Source organism: Hibiscus syriacus, unplaced genomic scaffold (genome assembly GCF_006381635.1).
Source record: "Hibiscus syriacus cultivar Baekdansim isolate YM2019G1 unplaced genomic scaffold, ASM638163v2 tig00110833_pilon, whole genome shotgun sequence".
Lineage (NCBI taxonomy): Eukaryota > Viridiplantae > Streptophyta > Magnoliopsida > Malvales > Malvaceae > Hibiscus > Hibiscus syriacus.
Genome location: NW_024062884.1, coordinates 59,922 through 80,637, shown reverse-complemented (window position 1 = coordinate 80,637; position 20,716 = coordinate 59,922). Strand labels below are relative to the sequence as shown.

At 33.3% G+C, this 20,716-nt stretch overlaps 2 protein-coding genes and 1 pseudogene across 2 annotated transcripts; 1 reads left to right on the top strand and 2 right to left on the bottom strand.

Moving 5' to 3' along the window:
- Positions 1–1,658: 1,658 nt before the first annotated feature.
- Positions 1,659–3,949, top strand: LOC120142972 (clathrin light chain 3-like). Its single transcript, XM_039157406.1, has 3 exons — positions 1,659–2,078; positions 2,313–2,466; positions 3,419–3,949. Exons 1-3 carry the CDS (start codon positions 1,729–1,731, stop codon positions 3,761–3,763), a joined length of 849 nt encoding a protein of 282 aa, XP_039013337.1. The 5' UTR covers positions 1,659–1,728; the 3' UTR covers positions 3,764–3,949.
- A 4,653-nt stretch (positions 3,950–8,602) lies between these two features.
- LOC120143110 lies at positions 8,603–11,472 on the bottom strand (annotated as a pseudogene).
- Positions 11,473–13,599: 2,127 nt separating this feature from the next.
- Positions 13,600–17,346, bottom strand: LOC120143028 (vacuolar cation/proton exchanger 3-like). The gene is made up of 11 exons (XM_039157453.1): positions 17,047–17,346; positions 16,899–16,966; positions 16,784–16,812; positions 15,432–15,628; positions 15,121–15,333; positions 14,867–14,998; positions 14,589–14,705; positions 14,440–14,493; positions 14,217–14,333; positions 14,033–14,123; positions 13,600–13,940 (listed from the first exon to the last, which is right to left on the bottom strand). The coding sequence occupies exons 1-11, from the start codon at positions 17,311–17,313 to the stop codon at positions 13,879–13,881; spliced, it is 1,347 nt and encodes a 448-aa protein (XP_039013384.1). The 5' UTR covers positions 17,314–17,346; the 3' UTR covers positions 13,600–13,878.
- Between the last annotated feature and the right edge of the window lie 3,370 nt (positions 17,347–20,716).

Here is a 20,716-nt window from a genome sequence, read left to right as displayed (position 1 = left end):
TCTTTCAATTTTCTGCAAAAGTTTCCACCAAAATTTTAATTTCCAATTCACCCTCCTCTTGGCCATATTCGTCAATCGATTAACTCAACAACCTCCATGACATTTACGAAGATCAAACTGACATTCACTTAGTACTGGAGGTCTGCTCTGGCAGTGAGTTATTTGATCGGATCATCATAGAAATGAAGTACTCGAAGACTGACGCGATGGCGTAACAGATTACGCATCCCACAAAGGTTAATGGTGATTTATAGGGATTTAAAATAAAAAGGTTACTTGTTCTTGAGCAAAAACAAATATTCGTCGTTGAAGATCATGATTTTGGATTGAGTTTAGCGGTTGAATTCACGAATTCAATTATCGAGTTATTTGGATCCATTGATTATGTTTCACTAGAGGCGCTTTCTCAAGGGAAAATCACCATGAAGAATGATATATGGTTCTCGAGTTATTTGGATATATTGACTTGTCTTCTTGTTCCTTGTTGGATTTGACATTCTATAATATCAAACTCTGAAAATTGAATTTTAGTTTGTGATTACCCAACTTCATTTTGTCATATGCTTACCCTCTCATTTTTCTCTAAACTTATGTTATTATTTATTATTGGAAGTTGAAAAATCTTGCATTCTTCTTGAAATGCAACATGAGTCCTTGAAAGAAAATAAATGGAGCAATGGAGCAGAGATGTCTGAAGAAGAAACATAGAGAAGATGAACAACAACGAGGTTAGGAATAAAATCTATTAAAATTGATAAATTGAAATTTTGTCGCTAAACAAATTTAAATTTACATAAAGACACATAATCAATAATTTGTCTAAAGTATAGGGGCTAAAAATAAAAACGTCATCAAACTAACGACATTCAACATCTAAGTGACAAAAATTAATAAAATAACAACGTAAGTGATCAAAACTTATGCTTTATAAATTTAGTTAACAAAAGTGTACAAATATGAAAGGAAAATGACAAAAACATAATCCACATATTATTTACGTGAGAATAATATAATTTTAATTTTACAAATTTATCGTGTCAAGTCAGCAGACTATTAAAGGTTTGAAATTTTTGGGTACTTTTTAAGATTTGATTTTTTTTACTTTTTTAAGTAATATTTTTATTTTAGATAAATTTTTTTAAAATTACCAGAATGTGACATATGTTATTTAACAGAGATTTTTAACATAGGTTAACATCTTAATAACTAAAAGTATAACAAAAAAAAACTTTTTAACACTTATTTTTAGTGAAATTTTTTTAAACACTAAATTTTTTTTTGAAATATAATTTGGATATTTTTATATTAAGTTTTTTTTTCAGCATGGTATAGCTCACGCAGCACCGCACCATGCAAATGACGCTTCTCAATCTCTGCACGCAATCGCTGAAACATTCGAGGTAGTCGGCGGTAGTGACTCACTAGCGACCCAACTCAACCACAAGGTGGTGCTCCACCGAATAACAAAAAATATATTCACACACCTTCAGCTCCAGAGTAATTATATACGTGGCATCACTCTATTCATTCAAAGGTAAAATAAAACCACTCATTAATTGCCACCTGGCAACTTAACGTAAAATCGAATGCACTTTATAAATCCATCTGAGATTCTCTTCGTTTCGCTGATTCGATTTTAATTTTAAAAGCGAATACAGAGAGACTGATTTACTGAAACTGCGGCTACCGCTTTGGGATCGGGAAGGAAGAAAAAAGCGCCTCAAAACGATGTCGTCTCGTCCTTTCGACGACGATGGCTACCTAGGCTACGATCCTCGCCTTGCTTCCCGGCGATTCGAGTCTTTCTCTAACTTCGACGCCGACTCAGTTCCCGATTCCCCTCCTGTGTTCTGCAATCAGTCGTACGGTACCGGAGATGACGTGTTCGTATCACAACCGATGCCGGAAACACATTCTCCGGTACCGATCTATGGTAGCGATGCCGGATACTCTTCTCATTCAACGGAGCAGAACGGGAAAGGATTCGATGGAGAGTTTGGAGGATCGGATCGGCAGATCTTGCCTCCGCCGGAAGAGATGGAGGCGGAGGGAGGGGCTGCGTTGAGAGAGTGGCGGAGGTAAGTTTAGTACAAGGAGTAACTTAGTTTAACTTTTCATTTATGTTGATTGACAATGACACTCAAAGTTGATTAACCAAATACCGAGTTGAACTTTCTATAAACTATTCAGAATTTGGAAGGAAATTATTACTTTATGCAAAAATGTTAAAATATTATAGAAATAGAAGTTGATGAAGTGTGCGGGAGTTAACTTGTGATGATCTAACGGTAATTAAATCCATGGTTTCACAGGCAGAACGCGATCCGGCTAGGGGAGAAGGAGAAGAAGGAGAAGGAGATGCTGCAGCAAATAATAAAGGAAGCCGAGGAATACAAAGTTGAATTCTATAAGAAGAGAGTTACAGCTGCTGAAAAGAACAAAGCTTCCAACAGGGAGAAGGAGAAGGTAATAGATCAATAACAAATTCACAACTGCTTACACTAATGTTTTCTGCTATTGAAGTCTATATATATATATATTTTCTGCCCATCACTTCCATTTTGTGAATTTTGGTGTTTTAATTCAAGTTGAAGCAAAATTTATATTCTTCAAACTGTCAATTTCGTGAATAGATGGTTAAGCACTAAGATATGTGAGAAGCTTAGTCATTTTACGTGGTTTTTTTTAATTAAGATTTAGTATCTCAATTAATTCGTGTTCCTATGTAGAGGAAGATCCATATGGGTTTACATTAAGGAGTTAATCAGCTTGATTTATTGAGCAGGGATTACTTGGTATTTTCTATTATAATTTGTTTTCGTCCCTTAAAATTTTATATGTTCACCTTCAGTATAAAATCATGTGGATGTTAGTGTGTTTGCACGTGTGTTGTATTCCCTTAAAATTGATAAACTATTTCATGGTCCACGCTCACCACTTCATTTATGGCCCCACTGAATCACATTCATCAATTTTAAAATAACTTTTCACTTTTTTATTTACATGTAGGAAAGAGGTGAAGATTCACTTTGGAAAAAAATGAGATGGGAAATTATTATTAGTTGGGATCACAAATGACGTGGTGAACCGGGCCCATCTAATAAATTTTCCTTAAAATCATATGAAATTATGATTGTCTAACTGTTGTAAATGGCAATGCTGGTGAAGTTAGTTTAGCATTGACTGCGTTAGAATGTTATTTATTCTTCTTGGTAGTTGACATTGTCATACTCAGTTGGGTTGAAGTAGATGGCCATGCATAAGTTCTTGGTTCTAAATAAATGATATGCATAATTGCTATGTAGTTGAACTCTGAAATAAAAGGTGCTGGACAATGATCATGGTCATGGCTGTTAATGTTGTGGGACAGCAAGCAAATTAATTGTGTTTACTCTGTATTTTGGATCATCTATGACAGAATCTTTTGGAAAACATGGAGAAGTTTCATGCCGAAGCCGAGAAAAACTACTGGAAGGCGATCGCTGAACTTGTCCCCAATGAGGTACCAACTATAGAGAAGAGGGGAAAGAAGGATAAAGAAAAGAAACCGTCTATTGTCGTGATCCAGGGACCTAAACCCGGGAAGCCGACTGATCTCTCTAGGATGAGACAGATACTTGTGAAGCTAAAGCACAATCCCCCTCCCCACATGAAGCCCAAACCACCAGCAGAAGCCAAGAAAGATGCTAAAACCGCTACTGCTGCTGCTTCTACTACCTCAGGTGCCGATCCAGGTGCACCTCCCCCTAAGACGCAACCGTAACTACTCCAGACTCTGTTGCCGCTGCTTGAGAACTGGACTTGGAGAACAAGTAATTTGTGTGATTATGATAGGTTTAATTTGTATAATCCTTTGCTTTCTGTTTTCAAGGTTCTTATGGGCATCTGATATTTAGACGTCTAGCAGTATCTTGTAGAAATTTTATATGCACCTCACCTATTTTGGTTGCGGGTTTTTCTGTGTGGTATGCCTTTTCGAACCGAACTTTTTTGCTCTTTGGCCTCTCTCTCTCACACACACACACATATTTATAGTGTCTAATTTATCTTGGGCTTATCAGACATTTAGTCTGTGTTTTGACTTGAGCTACTGTTCTTTAGGAACTTCTAGCTTTAGGTAAATGCAACTTTTAGGTATCAATGCGTAATTTGGTACCAGTTTTCTTAATGATGCAATTTCGTACTTAATTGTTTTTAGGGTAATTACATATTTACTCAATTATTTTTTTATAATCATATCTTACATTTAGTTTTAATCTTATTTTGATCGTCTGTCAATGATGTTGATTTGTCACTATAAGGTAATAACAACATTAATCGTTAATTTAAAAAAAATTATATCAACAGTTCTATTATTTTTTATTTTTTAATGATAAGGTATTAAATGAAATCAAAATGTAAAACCTAATATTAATATTTGGTGTAATTAAAAAAAACAAATAGTTCAATGACCAAAATGAAACTAAGATAATAGTTAGGTACTAACGTGTAGTTCACCCTTGTTTTTAATTGTGTAATTACGTATATATTTATTTTTATTAGATCTCTGACTGTTATTTTTCTCTGAACTTCCAAAAGTTTCAATTTAATCACAAATTTTAGATTTTAAAAATTAATTAAACCGATTGACCTAATCCTAAATTTTAGACTAATGAAGAGTTGTATAAAAAATATCGACTGTTGAAGCCGACAGATGTCTATCGAATGCCACACGTGTTCTCCCCATGCCATTTTAAAACCCATCAAAACCGACTCATAATTCGACTCATCAATTTCCTTATACATATTAATGCGAAATCTATATTTTATTGAGTTTGATTTGGGGGGGGGGGAATCTTACACGTTTGAGAACATTGAAATATCACATTTAACTAGGGATGAACCAGGGTATTAGAATACAGTTATATTTTTAGAAATTTTAAATTCTCGTATAATTTCGCACCCTGAATTGATGATCTACTTTCGCACTCTGAAATAATATAATTCCACATCGTACCCTGAATTGATGATCTACTTTTGCACTCTGAAATAATATAATTCCACACCTAAGCTGATACCTACTGATGTAAAGTCTTATGTTCGTCCATGTATTTAACCAAAATAAACAGAAAAACCATTCCTCTCAAAAGAATGAATTTTCCCTCTTTGTTCTTCTGAGTCCTCTACGTGCAGCTTCCTTGAATCACACACACACACAGTTGGGATGACCGATTCATGGATTTTTGGCGGCCTGTTTGCCGGGGGGTTGTCTACAGGTAGAACTTTTTTAAATAATGTGTTGAAAAAAAAGACTGGTTCGCTTAAGATGACAGAAGAATTATTTGTTGAGATGGAGTATTTGTTACAATGTCGGTAGAAAGACTCGCGGACTACTTAATATCTTTGGAAAGACACTTGGATCACTCGACGCTTTTTAGATTGTTACTTTATTAGAATTGACATTCCGATTGCATGCAGCTTGAGGAAGACTTCGTGTCTTTCAGACGTCTTCCGAAAGAAGTCAAGTAATCAACACATCTTTCTACCGACTCTATATTCAACATGCTATCTCGACAAATAATTTCCCTACACCCTAAATGAGCTATTCCCCACCCCAACATTATTTAAGGAAATTTTCCGTTGTTTACATGGCCCTAGGTCAGGACGTGATGACAATGACAAGAAGACAAGTGAGACCCACACCTAGTTTCCCTCCCAATCATCAAAATGAGGCCATTAGGTTACCGAGTGTTTGAAATAAAAAAATGATGTTTAAAAATATTTTTTAATTATTAAACTTAAAAATATTTTCAAGAATGACCCCTTACGAGTAATGTAAGACAAAAGTAGTTAATATCACAGTTTACTATAAATATCACAATTTACTATAAAAATCAAGGACATTTATCATATTTTTGAGTGTTTGAAATAAAAAAAAAATGATGTTTAAAAATATTTTTTTAATTATTAAACTTAAAACTATTTTAAAAAACAAGCCCTCCAAACCAGGGCCTTAGGCGGTCGCCCCCTCGCCTATGCTGAGGGCCGGCCCTGTTTATATGATACCTCGGCCAACACCTTACAAAGGCATAGATTTCATTGATGGCAGAAAAGAGATCATACATATGGTAATATAGTATGTGACATGGAACGATCTAGGAGATTAATAAAATCTATATTTTATAGTATGGAAAAACCTCTCTTTTTATACATATGATTTCCTAAGTTCTTCATCGTATGTTCCGATATGTGTCTTGATGTCTAGCTGATATCGATCAAGTATGTTCAACTCCGGGTTGCTTACCGTTAATCCCATCATTCTCACCTTGCTAGCTACTTGATAACATTAAGTAAAGGAAACAGAAAGCACGCTAGGACAGCTTACCAAGTTCGATAGCATTTCATGCACATCGAATGGGCAACACGATCTTGTTGAGCATCTCCATGCAAATCCCACATTCTTCTTCCCTCTCAAAATCGATTTTTGAGAGCTTTCCTTTATTCATTTCATCCCTTTTCTTGAACTTTGAAGTGCAAATTGCCCTATGTTTCCTCTCATCCACGTCCGTAATTCCCCTTTGAAGTTACAGTAATGAAGGAAAGATCACTTTTGTCATGACAATCCAAATCAGAAGATTTATACTAATCGAACTCATGCACAATAACAACGAATCCTATTATACACCATAGAATTCTCTTATGCTAGCTTTCCTTTCATGGATAGACATGGTGGTTTTCGCTTAGAGCACACGTAATTGTATTTTCTTGTTCTCTCCTCTTGAAATTTTCTTGCCGTTTATACCAAGTCACTGCCATGGGGGTGGGTGTACAGAGGAATGTGTGCACCTGCGAGTGAGAATAAAGTAAGTGTAGAATGTGTAGTGTATACTAGAAAAGAAAAGAAAGGGAGGCGGGGGAGCAGAAGACGACACGTGGAAAGATGCATGATGTGATCTAACGGCTTCCATGATGGAGAGTATGGGGACGAGTCGTGATGGGTGAAAGCATAAATCCCCACCGCCGGGACACCTGTTCACTTTTCAAGCAACTGTAGGATGTACGTGTATTATTAATAGTTAGGGTAAATTATATTTTTAGTATATAAATTATTAATTTTGATTTGTTTTAGTATTAAAATTTTTAATTTTTTTAAAATTATGTATAACGTTTAATTTTTGTTTAATTTTAGTATCTCGTCTTTAAAATTTCAACGATATATTTTTTATGGGTAAATTGCATCGTGCATCACTCAACTATTTTCTCTCTCTTATTTTAATATTAAGGTTTAAAAATTTTCAATTTAACTATGCAACTTTTAAATTTCTCATATTTAATCACTCTAATTTATTTTATTAATAATTTTTTGATGTGATATTTATTATTATTTTACTAATATATAACTAAAAATAAAAAAATTAATCTAAAAATTAGAGTGATTAAATTATAAGTAATTTTAAAGTTAAGTAATTAAAATAAAAAATTAAACTTTAGTGACCAAAATAGGAATAAAAAGATAGTTGAGTGATGGATGAAGAAATTTACCCATAAAAAAGATGCTACGTGCAAATCACCTATTATGCTATTAACGACGAGATATTAAAACCAAATAAAAGTTAAACATTAGGTATGCTTTTGAAAAAAAATTCAAAATCTATGTATTAAAATAGACTAAAACTTATAATTTAAATTTAAATGCATAATTTATTTAATAATAAAAAAGATTTTTAACATATATTAGTTTTTAATTATTCTTATACTGTTCACTTTAAAAAAATATTCTTATACTATTCAAAACAAAACAAAAAATCACAAGATTTTATTTAATGCTTAGCCCTATAGGTTATAAGTACGTACACTATTGTCATTATTGTAAATTCAAAGATACTTTAATGAGTAATTACCTTAATTTTAATTAATTTAAAGTTTAGAAATTACGGATATTTTAAATATTATATAAGTTAACATATTTTATTGATATGCATAAAAAAATTATAAATAAAATAAAAATGTAGTAATAGTTACATAGTTTAATGTTTGTAATTTTTCTATTCAAAATATAAATTAATTCTAGACTATGTTTGGTGCCATTTTCATAATTATTTGTTCTGATAAGGACACCCCAACCCCCACCAAACACATTAAATCAAGCTGCAAATCAACCATGTCCTTGCAAAACGGAACATAGCAAATGAAACTCGAATTTAGGGGTCGAAATTAAATTATAAATTTTTTAGGAGGATCAAAGTGCAATTTTACCCTTATAATAAGGATAATAGGTTAAACTCAAATCCTACTGTGAAAGAAGGTCAAACTCATGATTCATATATGGATGATGGATTCGACTAGACTCGACTCGATTCGATCTTATGTTCGACTTACGTCTATCACTCGATCCTATATGAATCATGGTAATTCATGTATAGAGAAGTAATGGATTGGACAACATTACAGATTTGATGCTTTGAAATGATCCTTCAGGGCAGCTGCCTCTCGGCTGAAACCGATTTAGCTCCGATCATCGCCTGATACCTCGACTTGCAGATCGTTTCTGTTTTGATCACTCATAACTTCTTTTTCCAGGCATAACAAGACAGCTCTGGTTCCGGATGTGAAAATGTGGCGGGTTGATCATCATGATTCGAGCATTAAACGAAACATTCATCAATGGAGATTTCCTTGGGGATTCTCAAACTAATTTGATGAATATCCCATCCAGATTTATCCAGTTGTTGAATGAACTCGTCGAACCTTTCATCCATCTCGGACAAACTTTTTGCAAGCTGATCAAAGAGATCTTCTGAGACATTCAAGTTCTGGTGTAGCCAATACGTCTGCCAGATGCTACGCAAGACGGAGACACTCGTAGCACCGGCCTGCAGAAAATTTTATAGCCGATTACGCTCAAGAGTTAAGTTCCTATTAGTACTTATAACAAATGACCAGAAAATAATCAGGCAATACCGTCGAAATGGAACTCCCACCACCTATCATCTCCTCCATAGACACACCGAAAATAATCCGAGGCTTTATGAATCGCTGCCACGATAAAATATTTTCATCCCTATTGCAGTCATTGCATCCTGTGGGGGGACAAATGCAAAAATTCGGGTCATTGCTGTCAGAACAATATGTTCCATATATAAGCAATGGTTTGAAAGGTCTATAATCATACCCGGCACTCTAGAGTGCAAAACATGCGACTGTACAAGAATAGGAGCTCACTTTAGATTTATCTGTCGCAAAACAAAAGAAGATTAGTGTTGCCAAAACAAACACTGGCCGGATATAAACATCTACAAGATAGAACATAGAGTTATTGTATTTGGCCGGATATTGCCGGTAAGAAAAAGAACATACCGTGTTAATTCGTAGAGCTGAAAGTGACAAATAACGTAACCAGAGGTGAAAAAGCCGCATGCATGCCCACATTGATACCAACATCGGATATGATTTAACGAGGCCAGGAGTATCCTGCATTTATTAATGTCAACATTCATATATAGCATGTTGAAGCTAGAAGCTGATGGTAGCTCATAAATTCGACCTCCACCCAGAAAGTATTCCGAGAAACTAAACAACATATCAGGATCAGTATGCCGAGAGAAAGACCGAGCAGCTGAGCAGTTACTTCCCAAACCTCCTCCTAAAAATCAAGGTCAATTAGTTTACTGCAAACAAAATTCTACTCTGTACAATCGATGTTCCGTGTAACTAGTACAGGCAAAATGTTTTCGATAACCACAGAGATGCGTGCATGATACTAGTCTATACGTTTGCACTACCTTAGCAGCCACCTCTCCGAGATTTCCCGAGATTGCAAAATAGCAGGGTTTTAAATCGCGGTCGCAGTCGCGTTTTCGGTTATTTCGGTTTTACCGTGATTGCGTCCGTCACGGGCGTCGTCGCGGACGCTATTACGGCCGTCGCGGGTAACTCGGACTGCGGCGAAACCGCTATATCGCGGACGAAATCGCTGTCGCAGACCGTTTTTTTGAAACCATGCAAAATAGTTTTGGATCACTCTGAATGAAGGATCTTTCAGTCCTCTTGCTACTGCCTGGACAGATTTCAATGAAAAACATTTCATGAACTTTTCACTGGCTTCAAAACTGGCACATGGAACTGGCTCTACTAGCATAGAAGCTCACATCAAATACGTTCTTATCGAGCATTGATTGTTATAGATAGAGAATACGAGAACTAGTATGCACAGAGCAATACCTTAGCAAGATTGCCAAGAGATGCCAATGGCAGGAAATAGGCAGGATAAACTTGTGTTGTTAGATCAAATATGCTGCAAGTTAAATTAAGATTCTCAGTGATCTCTGTCAACTCTAATATAATTTAGTCAACTCTAATATAATTTCACTCTACGACGAAAAATAAACATTCCAGCACTGCCGATGAAATCTGCATACATGTGCCACTGTTTAGGGTCATCGTGAAAGAGATTCCCGAATCGGCCAGCTGAAAAGGGAGCAATAGTAATTAATAAATTTCATCACATAACTTCTGTTTCGAACGTTGGCTCTTTAGAAATTTCCCAGACCGATGAATAAGCGCCCGACAGCCCCAGTGCCATATTTGGACACCCATCTGCGCAAACAGCCATGCAGATCGCTCAACGACATATAAGATCATGTTGATAGGAGAAAAAATGATGCTTTTGCTATCTCTAAACTATCCACACAGTCGAATCCTCGCACAGAGGAGTTGGAAAAAAACATTATTCTTTTCAATTCTCGAATTACACGCATGCACATAAAGATTTCACATAGGGAATGATAACTTAGATCATGGAAAGTTACCTGATGGCAGCAGCAGCAGTCAGCAGAAGTTCCCGAGAAAGAACCAACACCGACAGCCTGCAACACGGGGAACAAAAGTGGTTTCTACATAAGCTTAATGAAAGAGTAGCAATGACGAACAAAAGATTCATCAAGACAAAAGCTAATCTAAAAACGATATCGGAGCCTTATCTGCAAACTTGGAAACTCAAAAAACCACTCATGGCTATACAAAATTCATAGTAACAGATACCAAATGAATCCAAATTACAATTAGTCACGCCAAGGAAAACCGAAATCCTAACACCCCTCCCCATAGAAAGCAATAACTTTTAAAGTCTTAAAGCATTTTGTCTTCGGTTGAGCCGAAAATGAGGGAGTGAAAAATCCTACATCACATACCCCAGTAAGGATAATGGCCGGAGTTAGATTCACATGCCTTTAGAAGACTCGATGTAACGATAGTGACATTTGTGGGAAACTGTAACAACATGTACTGCAAGTAATCATCCGACACAGATCCTGCATTGATTGAACCACACAAACTACAAAGAATGTTATAGGTGAACAAATGATAACAAAAGCAACAAATTGAAGGAAATGTTAGATATTCTGTCCATTTTTTGTCACTGATTTCAAAATTCATAAAATATGATCACTTACGTTTTTATTTAATTAAGATATGATCACCCGAGCTAACTGCCATTAACAACATTTAATTATTTTGATATATTCATACATCTGTTCCTTGTTATTTACATATTATCTCAATTTAGTCATACTTTCAATAAAATAAAATAAATTATATATTTTTAAATGAAAATAAAAATAAAAATATTTTTAAATTAGGTTAATAATAAAATATATTTAATAAGTTGATATAAAAATATTTTAAATTAATATATATATATAATTATATTATATAATTCGGGTCACGGGTACCTGGTTCATAATTTTTTTATTTTAATTATATTATTTTAAAAAATATAAAAAAATATAAAATTTAAAAGTCTATAATAAATATAAAGTTTAAATACACTGTTGGATAATAAAATAATTTATCTTGTGGTAAGTAAAAATATTGATTAAGTGTCGAACTATTATTTTATAAAATATCAATTTTATGGTGAACAAAAAAAATTAATAACTCAAATATTATTTTTATAATTTGATTAAAAGAATTTATAGTTTATTTTTAAATATAATAATTTTAATATTTTCAAAAACGATATATTTATCAAATATATTATTTTTATAAATTAAACTATACTTTTATAGCCTTTAATACTCTTTATATACTTACGAAATACAATTAGTTCAAAAATATTAAATGAGGATTTTTAAATTTTAAAATGTGTGGATTTTATAATATATAATCCATACATAAAATTTAAAAATTTAAATTACATAATTGAAATAAAATTTATTAAAACTTAAAATAAAGAAATATAATTAAATTTCAAATATTTTAAAGTTAAAATAAATATTTTAAAAATAATTTAGAACGTTAATGTGAAAAAATTTAAAAAGTTAAGAATTTAGAACGTTATGGTGTCAAAATTTAAGAAATTAGGATTTTTCAAATGTTAGAGTGAAATAATTTGAGGATTATGAATAAAAAATTAATATAAAATAAAAATGAAAAATAAAAAGTATATAATAAATCGGGTATTGGGTACGAGGGTACCCGATTAACCAACATTTTGTGACCCATGTTCGACCCAGAAACTATGTCTGGTACCTGACCTAAAAAAATCGAGTATTTTTATTATAAATACCCGATATTTTTAACTGAGTCGGCGAGTCGACGGGTCCACTCAATCAGATCAGATATTTTTGAACAACCTTACTGGCATGACATGTGGGGCATCGTTCGATTGGAAAACTAAATTTATTAAAAGTATGACTAAATTGAGAGAATATGTAAATAATATGGACCAAATGTGTGATTATATAAAAAATATTTAACTGATGTTAACGACAGTTAACTCGGGATGACCACATCTTAATTAAATAAAAACGTAAGTGACCAAATATTGTTTAAATAAAAATATAAGTGAACATATCTTATGAAATTTGAAACCAGTGACCAAAAGTGGACAAAACTAAAATATAAGTGATCAACCGTTGTAGTTAACCCTTTGATTTAATATCGTTGCTAGTTGGGAGAGTATAAGGAATTTAAAGCTAAGAAAAATGCGTAACCTTATATGAAACCTAAAATGTTAAAAATAAATTCCAATTGTAAACCTCCTTCATAAAATTTTAGGTTGATAATTGAAAATGTTATATTATTCATAACATTTTCAGTTAAATCGAAAATGTTAAAAAGTTAACATTTTAGGTTACGTCTAACCGAAAATGTTTTGCTTGTTAATAAAATTTTCGGTTGTGCCTTTCTTTAGTATTAAATTAGGTTGTCATAAGACAAAACTACTTCCGTTGCTAATCGGATTTGTGCAACTTCTGGGAAATTGATTGCTGTATAAAAAGAGATTTAAAACGAATTTTTTAATAACTATCGATATTTGACTCATTAATTTATTAATTTAGATCGAATATTATTTTTTTAATTTTATTTTATTTTTTCATGTTAAAAACATAATTTTATAAGAAATTTCATGTTGAAAGGTGCATCGTGAAATAGACGTCACCTCCAAAATTAACATAATACTTTCGGATTCTTATACTCATATAAGAAAAATAAATATTATTAAAATGCTTTGGAAATATATTTCCTACAACATAATTTTATTTATTTAAAAAAATAAAATATTGATAATTAAAATTAAACATATACATGTAACCTCTTGCATGAAAATTCTGAATAGAAAAGTTCTCAAGAGTGGTGTGGGCAAATAACAAGTAAATAAGCTCTCAAGAGAGAGTAACGTAATTACAAAGAGAAACAGAACAGTGTGGCTGCGTACGAACTGCAGCCCGTCTTTCAAGCTTGATAATTTTAAGTTCACGAGCTTTCGAATTGAGTCGATATCAACTTTAAACTTTTCGAATCGAGTTGATCTCAACAATACTCAGGCTCAACTATATTCTTTTACAGCCTTACCTTCAATATTTGAACCCCATTTGTAGGAAAAATGTACTTACTTTCTCAAGCTCTGAAGATGGCATCAATGGCTCCTTTAGTTGCAGAGTCTGTGAGGTTCACTAGGTCTAAGGTCAAAAAATGGGAAAAATCCAAATACAAATCAGTCAGAAACAAGAGTGTTCAAGTGATGAATAGCTGTGAATTGATTCATGCTTACTTAGAGGTGTATTGGATACAAAAAAGCAAGCTCCAATGACACAGTAGAGCAGTATCAGAATCAGTCCTTTCAGGTAGTGTGAGTTACCATCCTGCAAAATTTTAGCTCAAATTTGGTCAATGATGAATCCCTGTGCATATATGTGTGTGTCTGATTGACTGAAATGAAGAGTTGTTGTTGTTGCCTGTAAAGCGAACGCAACTGCACCGATCGACAGCGCAAGCGAGCCAGTTTCGAGGAGATTGAAATTAAGATCCATATTGATCCCCATAGTCCAAGCAGCAACCACGCAGAGAGGGACCTGAAAGCTTGGTCTTCTTAATAACTTGAAAAACACTGAAAGTTCGAATTAAGAAATACGAGTTCGTACACACTGAAAGTTTGAATTAAGAAATACGAGTTCGTACCACGAACATGGAGATTTGAGTTGCAGAGCCTAATGCAACACCTAAAGAGATATCCTGCATTTGTGTGATGGTTTCAAAGTATCTGTCAACATTTTGTTTAATCTTCTGAGAGCCAAAAACTAAAGGAGGAAGTAACTCAGGCTCATTACCAGTTTGTCTTTAAAAGCAAAAATGATCGCTCCTGCGTGTTCCGGTGCGTTCCCGACGACTGGTAGCAAAATCATGATGTTAAAGCTAAGGGAAATTCCCCATGAATTCGATGCATCCTGTAATTTAAGAAAAATGAAGAGTCCGAGCAAGTACACAAGCATATAGTACAATGCATCTTGTAAGTGCCACCATATGGCACATTTCATGGTTAATCAACAAGAAATTAGGGGGTAGCCAATAAGAATCTAAGAGAAATTGGTGGTGGAACAATGATTACCTCAATTGTTTCGACAATATATTCTGATAACAGAGAGACGAGAGCGGTGAGTCCGACTAGCCATATAATTGCACTCCAAAATCCGATCACCGCTGCTTCTTCTGATTCTCCAACTTCCTCATCTTCTTGTTCCTGTTCAATTTACTTATTAGCTAAAGTGTACTCTACAATATCTGCTTCATATGTATACCTTTCAAGTATCCAGTTCACATTAGACTATAGTTTTTAGAACTGATGAACACCGATCGGACTACCTCTTCAGCTTCGAAGAATTGCCGGTGTGTGAATAGTTGGAAGACCAAGTACGAAAGGTATGCTATCAACATTACAACGCTGCTGGCTCTCGACAGCTGCAGTGTCGGTTCGGCCGTGACAGCAGCCGGTCCCCCACCCATTCGAAACAACAATGGCAACGAATGGCACAGCAATGCAAGCAGCAGCAGAAGACAATTCACTTCGGCTTGTCTCTGTCAAATCCAACAAAGCGTTCAACATCGAAATCAGCCTCAACTCTTGAGCCAAATATGTAGAAATCATGAAATAATTTGTGTTGCAAGTAACTTACTCGATTGAATTTCTGCCCCTTTCTGAGATTGGCAATACCTCCACATAAGAGAGAGGTCCCCAGAACCAAAAGCATGTTTGATAGAACTGAGGCCAGCAGGGAATACTTGACCATATCTAGTTTATTTTGTCTTAGTGCAAAAATTGCTATGATCAGCTCAGGGGCATTGCCACAGGTTGCATTCACCAACCCTCCCACTGCAATATTAAAAATTTGTGCTTCACATCAAGTTCCGAACTTAAAAATTCGATTTCATCTTAAAAATTCTATGTCCGTCCCTGGGTCTAACATAGGACTGTAAATAAACACAGCGTTCAACGAACTGTTTGTGAACCGTTCGTTTATGTTTGTTTATTAAGCTAAATAAATGAGTATGGACACAAATTTTATGCTCATTTAATAATCGACCGAACATGAACAGATGTGTGTTCGATTCGCTTATGTTCACGAACAAACTCATTTATTGGCTCATTTATAAGCTCCTTTATTGACTTGTTTATGAGCTCGTTTATTCAGTTCTCAATTTCTTTTTATTTTTTACATTTTAAATATTAGTAAAAATAAGAACTAAATTGAACATAAAATTAACTTTGTAGTTCAAGCTGTGAAGTCTAAAAAATTAAGGACTAATGGTAAAATTTTATCATTTTAATGGTAAAATTTTACCATTTTTCTTTGACTTACTAATAAATAAACAAACACTATTTTAATAGTCAAAACTCTATTCATTTACGCCCTTAGTATAACCCATACCTTGAATTTTTTTTATTAATATGAGACAAGTACAATGCAGTATTTATTTAAAGATAACTCTCAATCTTTTGAATTGAATGGTTACATCCCTAACATCTATGATGCTCAAACCTTGAAACTTTGGTCTTATGAATATGGGTATTTATAACTCAATTAAAATAGAATTAAACCGATTAAACTGAAATTTATGTCGGTTAATCAATTAGTAAATTTTGGGATCTATTGGTTAACGTTCATGGTTTTTTTCAAACTTTGGTTATCACTTAATTTAGTTCAAAATCGATTAATTATCCGAATTAATTGAAATTACTAAATATTTAATACATTATACATATTATATAGTTTTAGAATACTTCAGTTTTAGCTGAATTAATCAAATAAACTGACAATATTAAATATTTAATATTGATTATTTATAAATTTTGATTAATTCGATTAATCGGCCAAATAACTGAACTTAATTTGATTCTGTTAATTTCTTTTGAAAAAATTTTAGTTCAATTAACGGTTTAAAAATATTTCAATTAATAAATTTTAAGTAATTCAGTTCGATCGATTAACCGAACTAATCGATTGAATACCCCTACATATGAACGTACCTGTTGGACCGATGAAATAAGCAATTTGCCTGCAACATAGGAAAACAAGATAAACAGGAAGAAATTATATATAATACACAGGATCAAGCACGAGTATATATAAAATCTGGCTTACTCGGTGAGAAAGCTGATTCGTTCAGCCAATGCAGAAACTCCCAGCAAACTCAATGCAAAAACCCATGACTGTTTTACAGGAAACGATCATAAACGTTAGCAGTTCTTCCATTGGGGAATATAAACAAACAATGAGAAGACGAACTCACTCTTCCAAAGCCATAGCACCGAGCAATGAAGGCGAGTGGAATAACGGGGAGCACAACCGAGAGTTTAGTCCCTAAAACGACCTCTTGAAGGTTGGCGAGGAAATGCCGAAGCATCGGATATCGGACCCTCGAAACAAGCGACAAGTCTGACTTCTTCCGCAACGAAGACGACATGGTGATTAAGGCCTTTCCATGGCGGCTCTCCTTCCTGGAAGCTTTGCTATTTCCATTCTCCAATACAAATGGTTCTTCCTCAAAGGAACCCATCTTTCTTTTTCACACCAGAAATTATTATCAAATTTATCCTGATGAGTGGATCAAATAAATTAGAGAAAAATTATTTTAGATTTGGAATCCAAGAAAATAGCAACAAAAACCAAAGGCGATTACTTTGTACGTGTCGTTCAAGCTGCCGTCAATTTCCAGAATCTTAGATTTTTTTCATGTTATTATTATACTTTTTATATGTAAAAAAATCTTTAAATTTAAAATTTTACCTACTTCACCATCCAAAAAAATCCAGTTTTTTTCCTAATTAAAAAATAAAAAAGCTGTAATCAACCAATAATTTATTAGAAAATCCTATGCCATCTCATCACCTGGTATTAAATAGGTATGATTCTGTTTTTGAATAAAATAGCTAATATGAATTTTATTAACCCTTATTAATCATCCAATCTGTACTCGAACATGGATTCGACGTATTTTTAACGCTTAGATGCAGATCCTGAGCATTATTTATAAGGATGATTCTTCCACTCTCAATGAGTGATGATGAGCACATTAGACCTAGTAAATTTGACCCGAATTTGATTATTCAAATTAATTTATCTGATCAAATATTTGATATTAACCTGAGTATTATAATCAAATTTGATTTGATACCCAACCCACACCTGACCCGACCCATATCCGATCCAAAATTTAGCGAAACTGAAAGTATCTCGAATCGAAACCGAAAATAACTCGAACCGAAACCGAATTTTAACCCGAACCAAATTTAACTCGATCTGAAAGTAACCCGAACATAAATTAATCCTAACTGAAAGTAACTCAAACCGAAAGCAAACATACTTTAATTTACCCAACTTTAATCTGAATCGAACATTGACATGATTTTTTACTTGATAAATGAGTAAAAATTGATGAGTGGTTTATTGTTATTATCTATATTTAACAATGTGTTGGATAGTAAAATAATATATGTTTTATTATATTTTTTTAATTGTACTCCTAGGTAGCTATCAACTTTGATAATAGTTTAATGAATATCAATATCACCTTTAACAATAGTTTAATGATTCAATATTAATTTTTAGTTTAAAAAATTATATTCATATTTGATTTGATAATTTTTAAAAACAATTAAAAATTATTTGAATGAAGAATTGTAAAATAAAGTTACTACCTAATATTTTGTTTTATATGATTAACATTAATTGCCATCATTTAGATAATATATTGTATATTTTAATTAACTTTAAAAGAAAAAATTCACCTCTTTTATAAACACAAATTAACATGAAACGCAAATCTCAAATAAAAAATTCTCATTCAAAAGTGATATGTAGCTACTACTCTTGCACATCAAACTCGATTCTCAATAAAATTTTCTTAATAAAATTTAAAAGATTAATAAAATAGTTTCAAAGATCAATAAAAATAATAAAAAGTTTAAGAGGAATATAGAAGTGAGAATATTTTCATTAAATGTTTTATTAAGGGGGTTTTATCAAAAACAAATTTTCAAATGTTTTATTATATCAAAAAGGGAAGATTGTTGAACCATGTTTTATAATATTTTGATATAACAAATTAATGCAAAAATGTTTTTGGACTTGAATTGAATTTATTCAAAGTTTTAAAAAATAATTCAAAGTCCATTAAAAGTGAATTTGAGCACAAAACTGATTTTCAACGTACATAGTATTGATAATGTTCTTACAATATTGATACAATATGAACAATATCGATATTGTTCATTTGGTATCGATACCCTAGGTAAGAGAAATATCGATACTCTCAAGGTAGTACCGATACTACTAGTTTGCTCAAATTCCAGAATGCAAAATAGCTAAGGATACCCAAAGGGGTACCAATACTACTTTACATATTAGTATCGATACCATAGGCTTAGTATCGATATCATCAGGCCCAACGGCTAGTAAAAGCTAGTTCTATTTAAATATTACAAAGGTAGCACCAATACTTCCTATAGGAGTATCGATACCCTCTGTAATGGGCAGTTTTATTTTGCAGAGAAAACATCCCCAACGACTCCAAATCACTCTCAACGGCTATAAACGGCCGCAAACACGATCTAACATATAAACACAAATTCAAGACACTTGAAGAAGGGTTAGAACACCTATCCAAACAATTAAACACAAGAAAATAGCTTTTCACCTTTATTTCTATTCTCTTGTTCATGTTAGTGTTTAGTGAGCTTAATTTATAAACACCTACCTTTTAGAGGTTTCTTTGTTTACTTCTTTTTTCCTCTTGAAAAGGTGTTTTGGTTCTAGCTAAGCATTTGAAAAGCTAAGGAGTTTGTAAATGTTATCTCTTTGTCCTTGAAAAAAAAAACAGATTAGTGGATTTATTGAAAAATCCTAAGTGAGGAGCTTAAGTAGTGGATGTAAACTTCATTGACAGAGTTGAACCACTATAAATCCTTGTGTCAAATTGTCTATACTTTATTTCTCCTTACTCCCAAAACACAACTTGTCAATTCACCCTTATTGGCACTTTTTTCTATTGTCATTTGAGCTTCAACAATCCCAACAACATTATCGTAGTATCTTTGCCCTATATTAGAGGTAAACAAAACTCGATTCGACTTGAAAAATTGATTTTTTTCCGACTCAATTTGACTCGAGAAAACTCAACTCGAATTAACTTCGAGTTGTAGTTTCATAAACTTGAAAAAATTTCAAGTTCAAACCGAGTCGTAAAATACGACCCGAATAGTAACTCAGATAACTTAAAATTTTTAATAATTAGTGGATTGATTTTCAAGTTTGAGTTGAGTCTCTCGACTCTGTATCATAAATGTATATCACATTTAAGAAAAAATATGAAGAAATACACATGTATTGTATATGGTTATAAAAAACCATTTGAATTGGAATCAAATAATATCATAATATTATAAATATTTATAATTAAATTTAGGGTAAAATATATAAATAGTCCCCAAACGTTTAGGACGCTTGCATTTTGGTCATTCAACTTTTAACGTCTATTCTCCGACCGAACAAGAACAAAGACCCAAAATATCGCCGACCTTCCTCCGATCGCCCCCAAGGACGGCCGAACACACTCCAACAACGCCCAAAACGTACCGACAACTCTTATTTCTTCTTAACTAAACTCCCTTAGCCCTCAACCGAGAGCTCTTTCACGTCCCTGACTCACTACCCAGCGGTGGTCGGACTACCCAGGGCCATCCAAACAAAACCCAAACTCTTTCCTTTGTTATCCGGATCCCAAAACTGAGCTTCAAGAGACAAAACGACCGGTCCCCTAAACGATAAAGAAATCACTCTTCAACTCACAACTTGACGATCGACGATCGTCCCTTACTCCGATGACCTACTGGAAATAACAACGTAAATCATCGATTTCACTTCTAATCTACTTTATTTTGCCTTGAAAACACAACACCCAA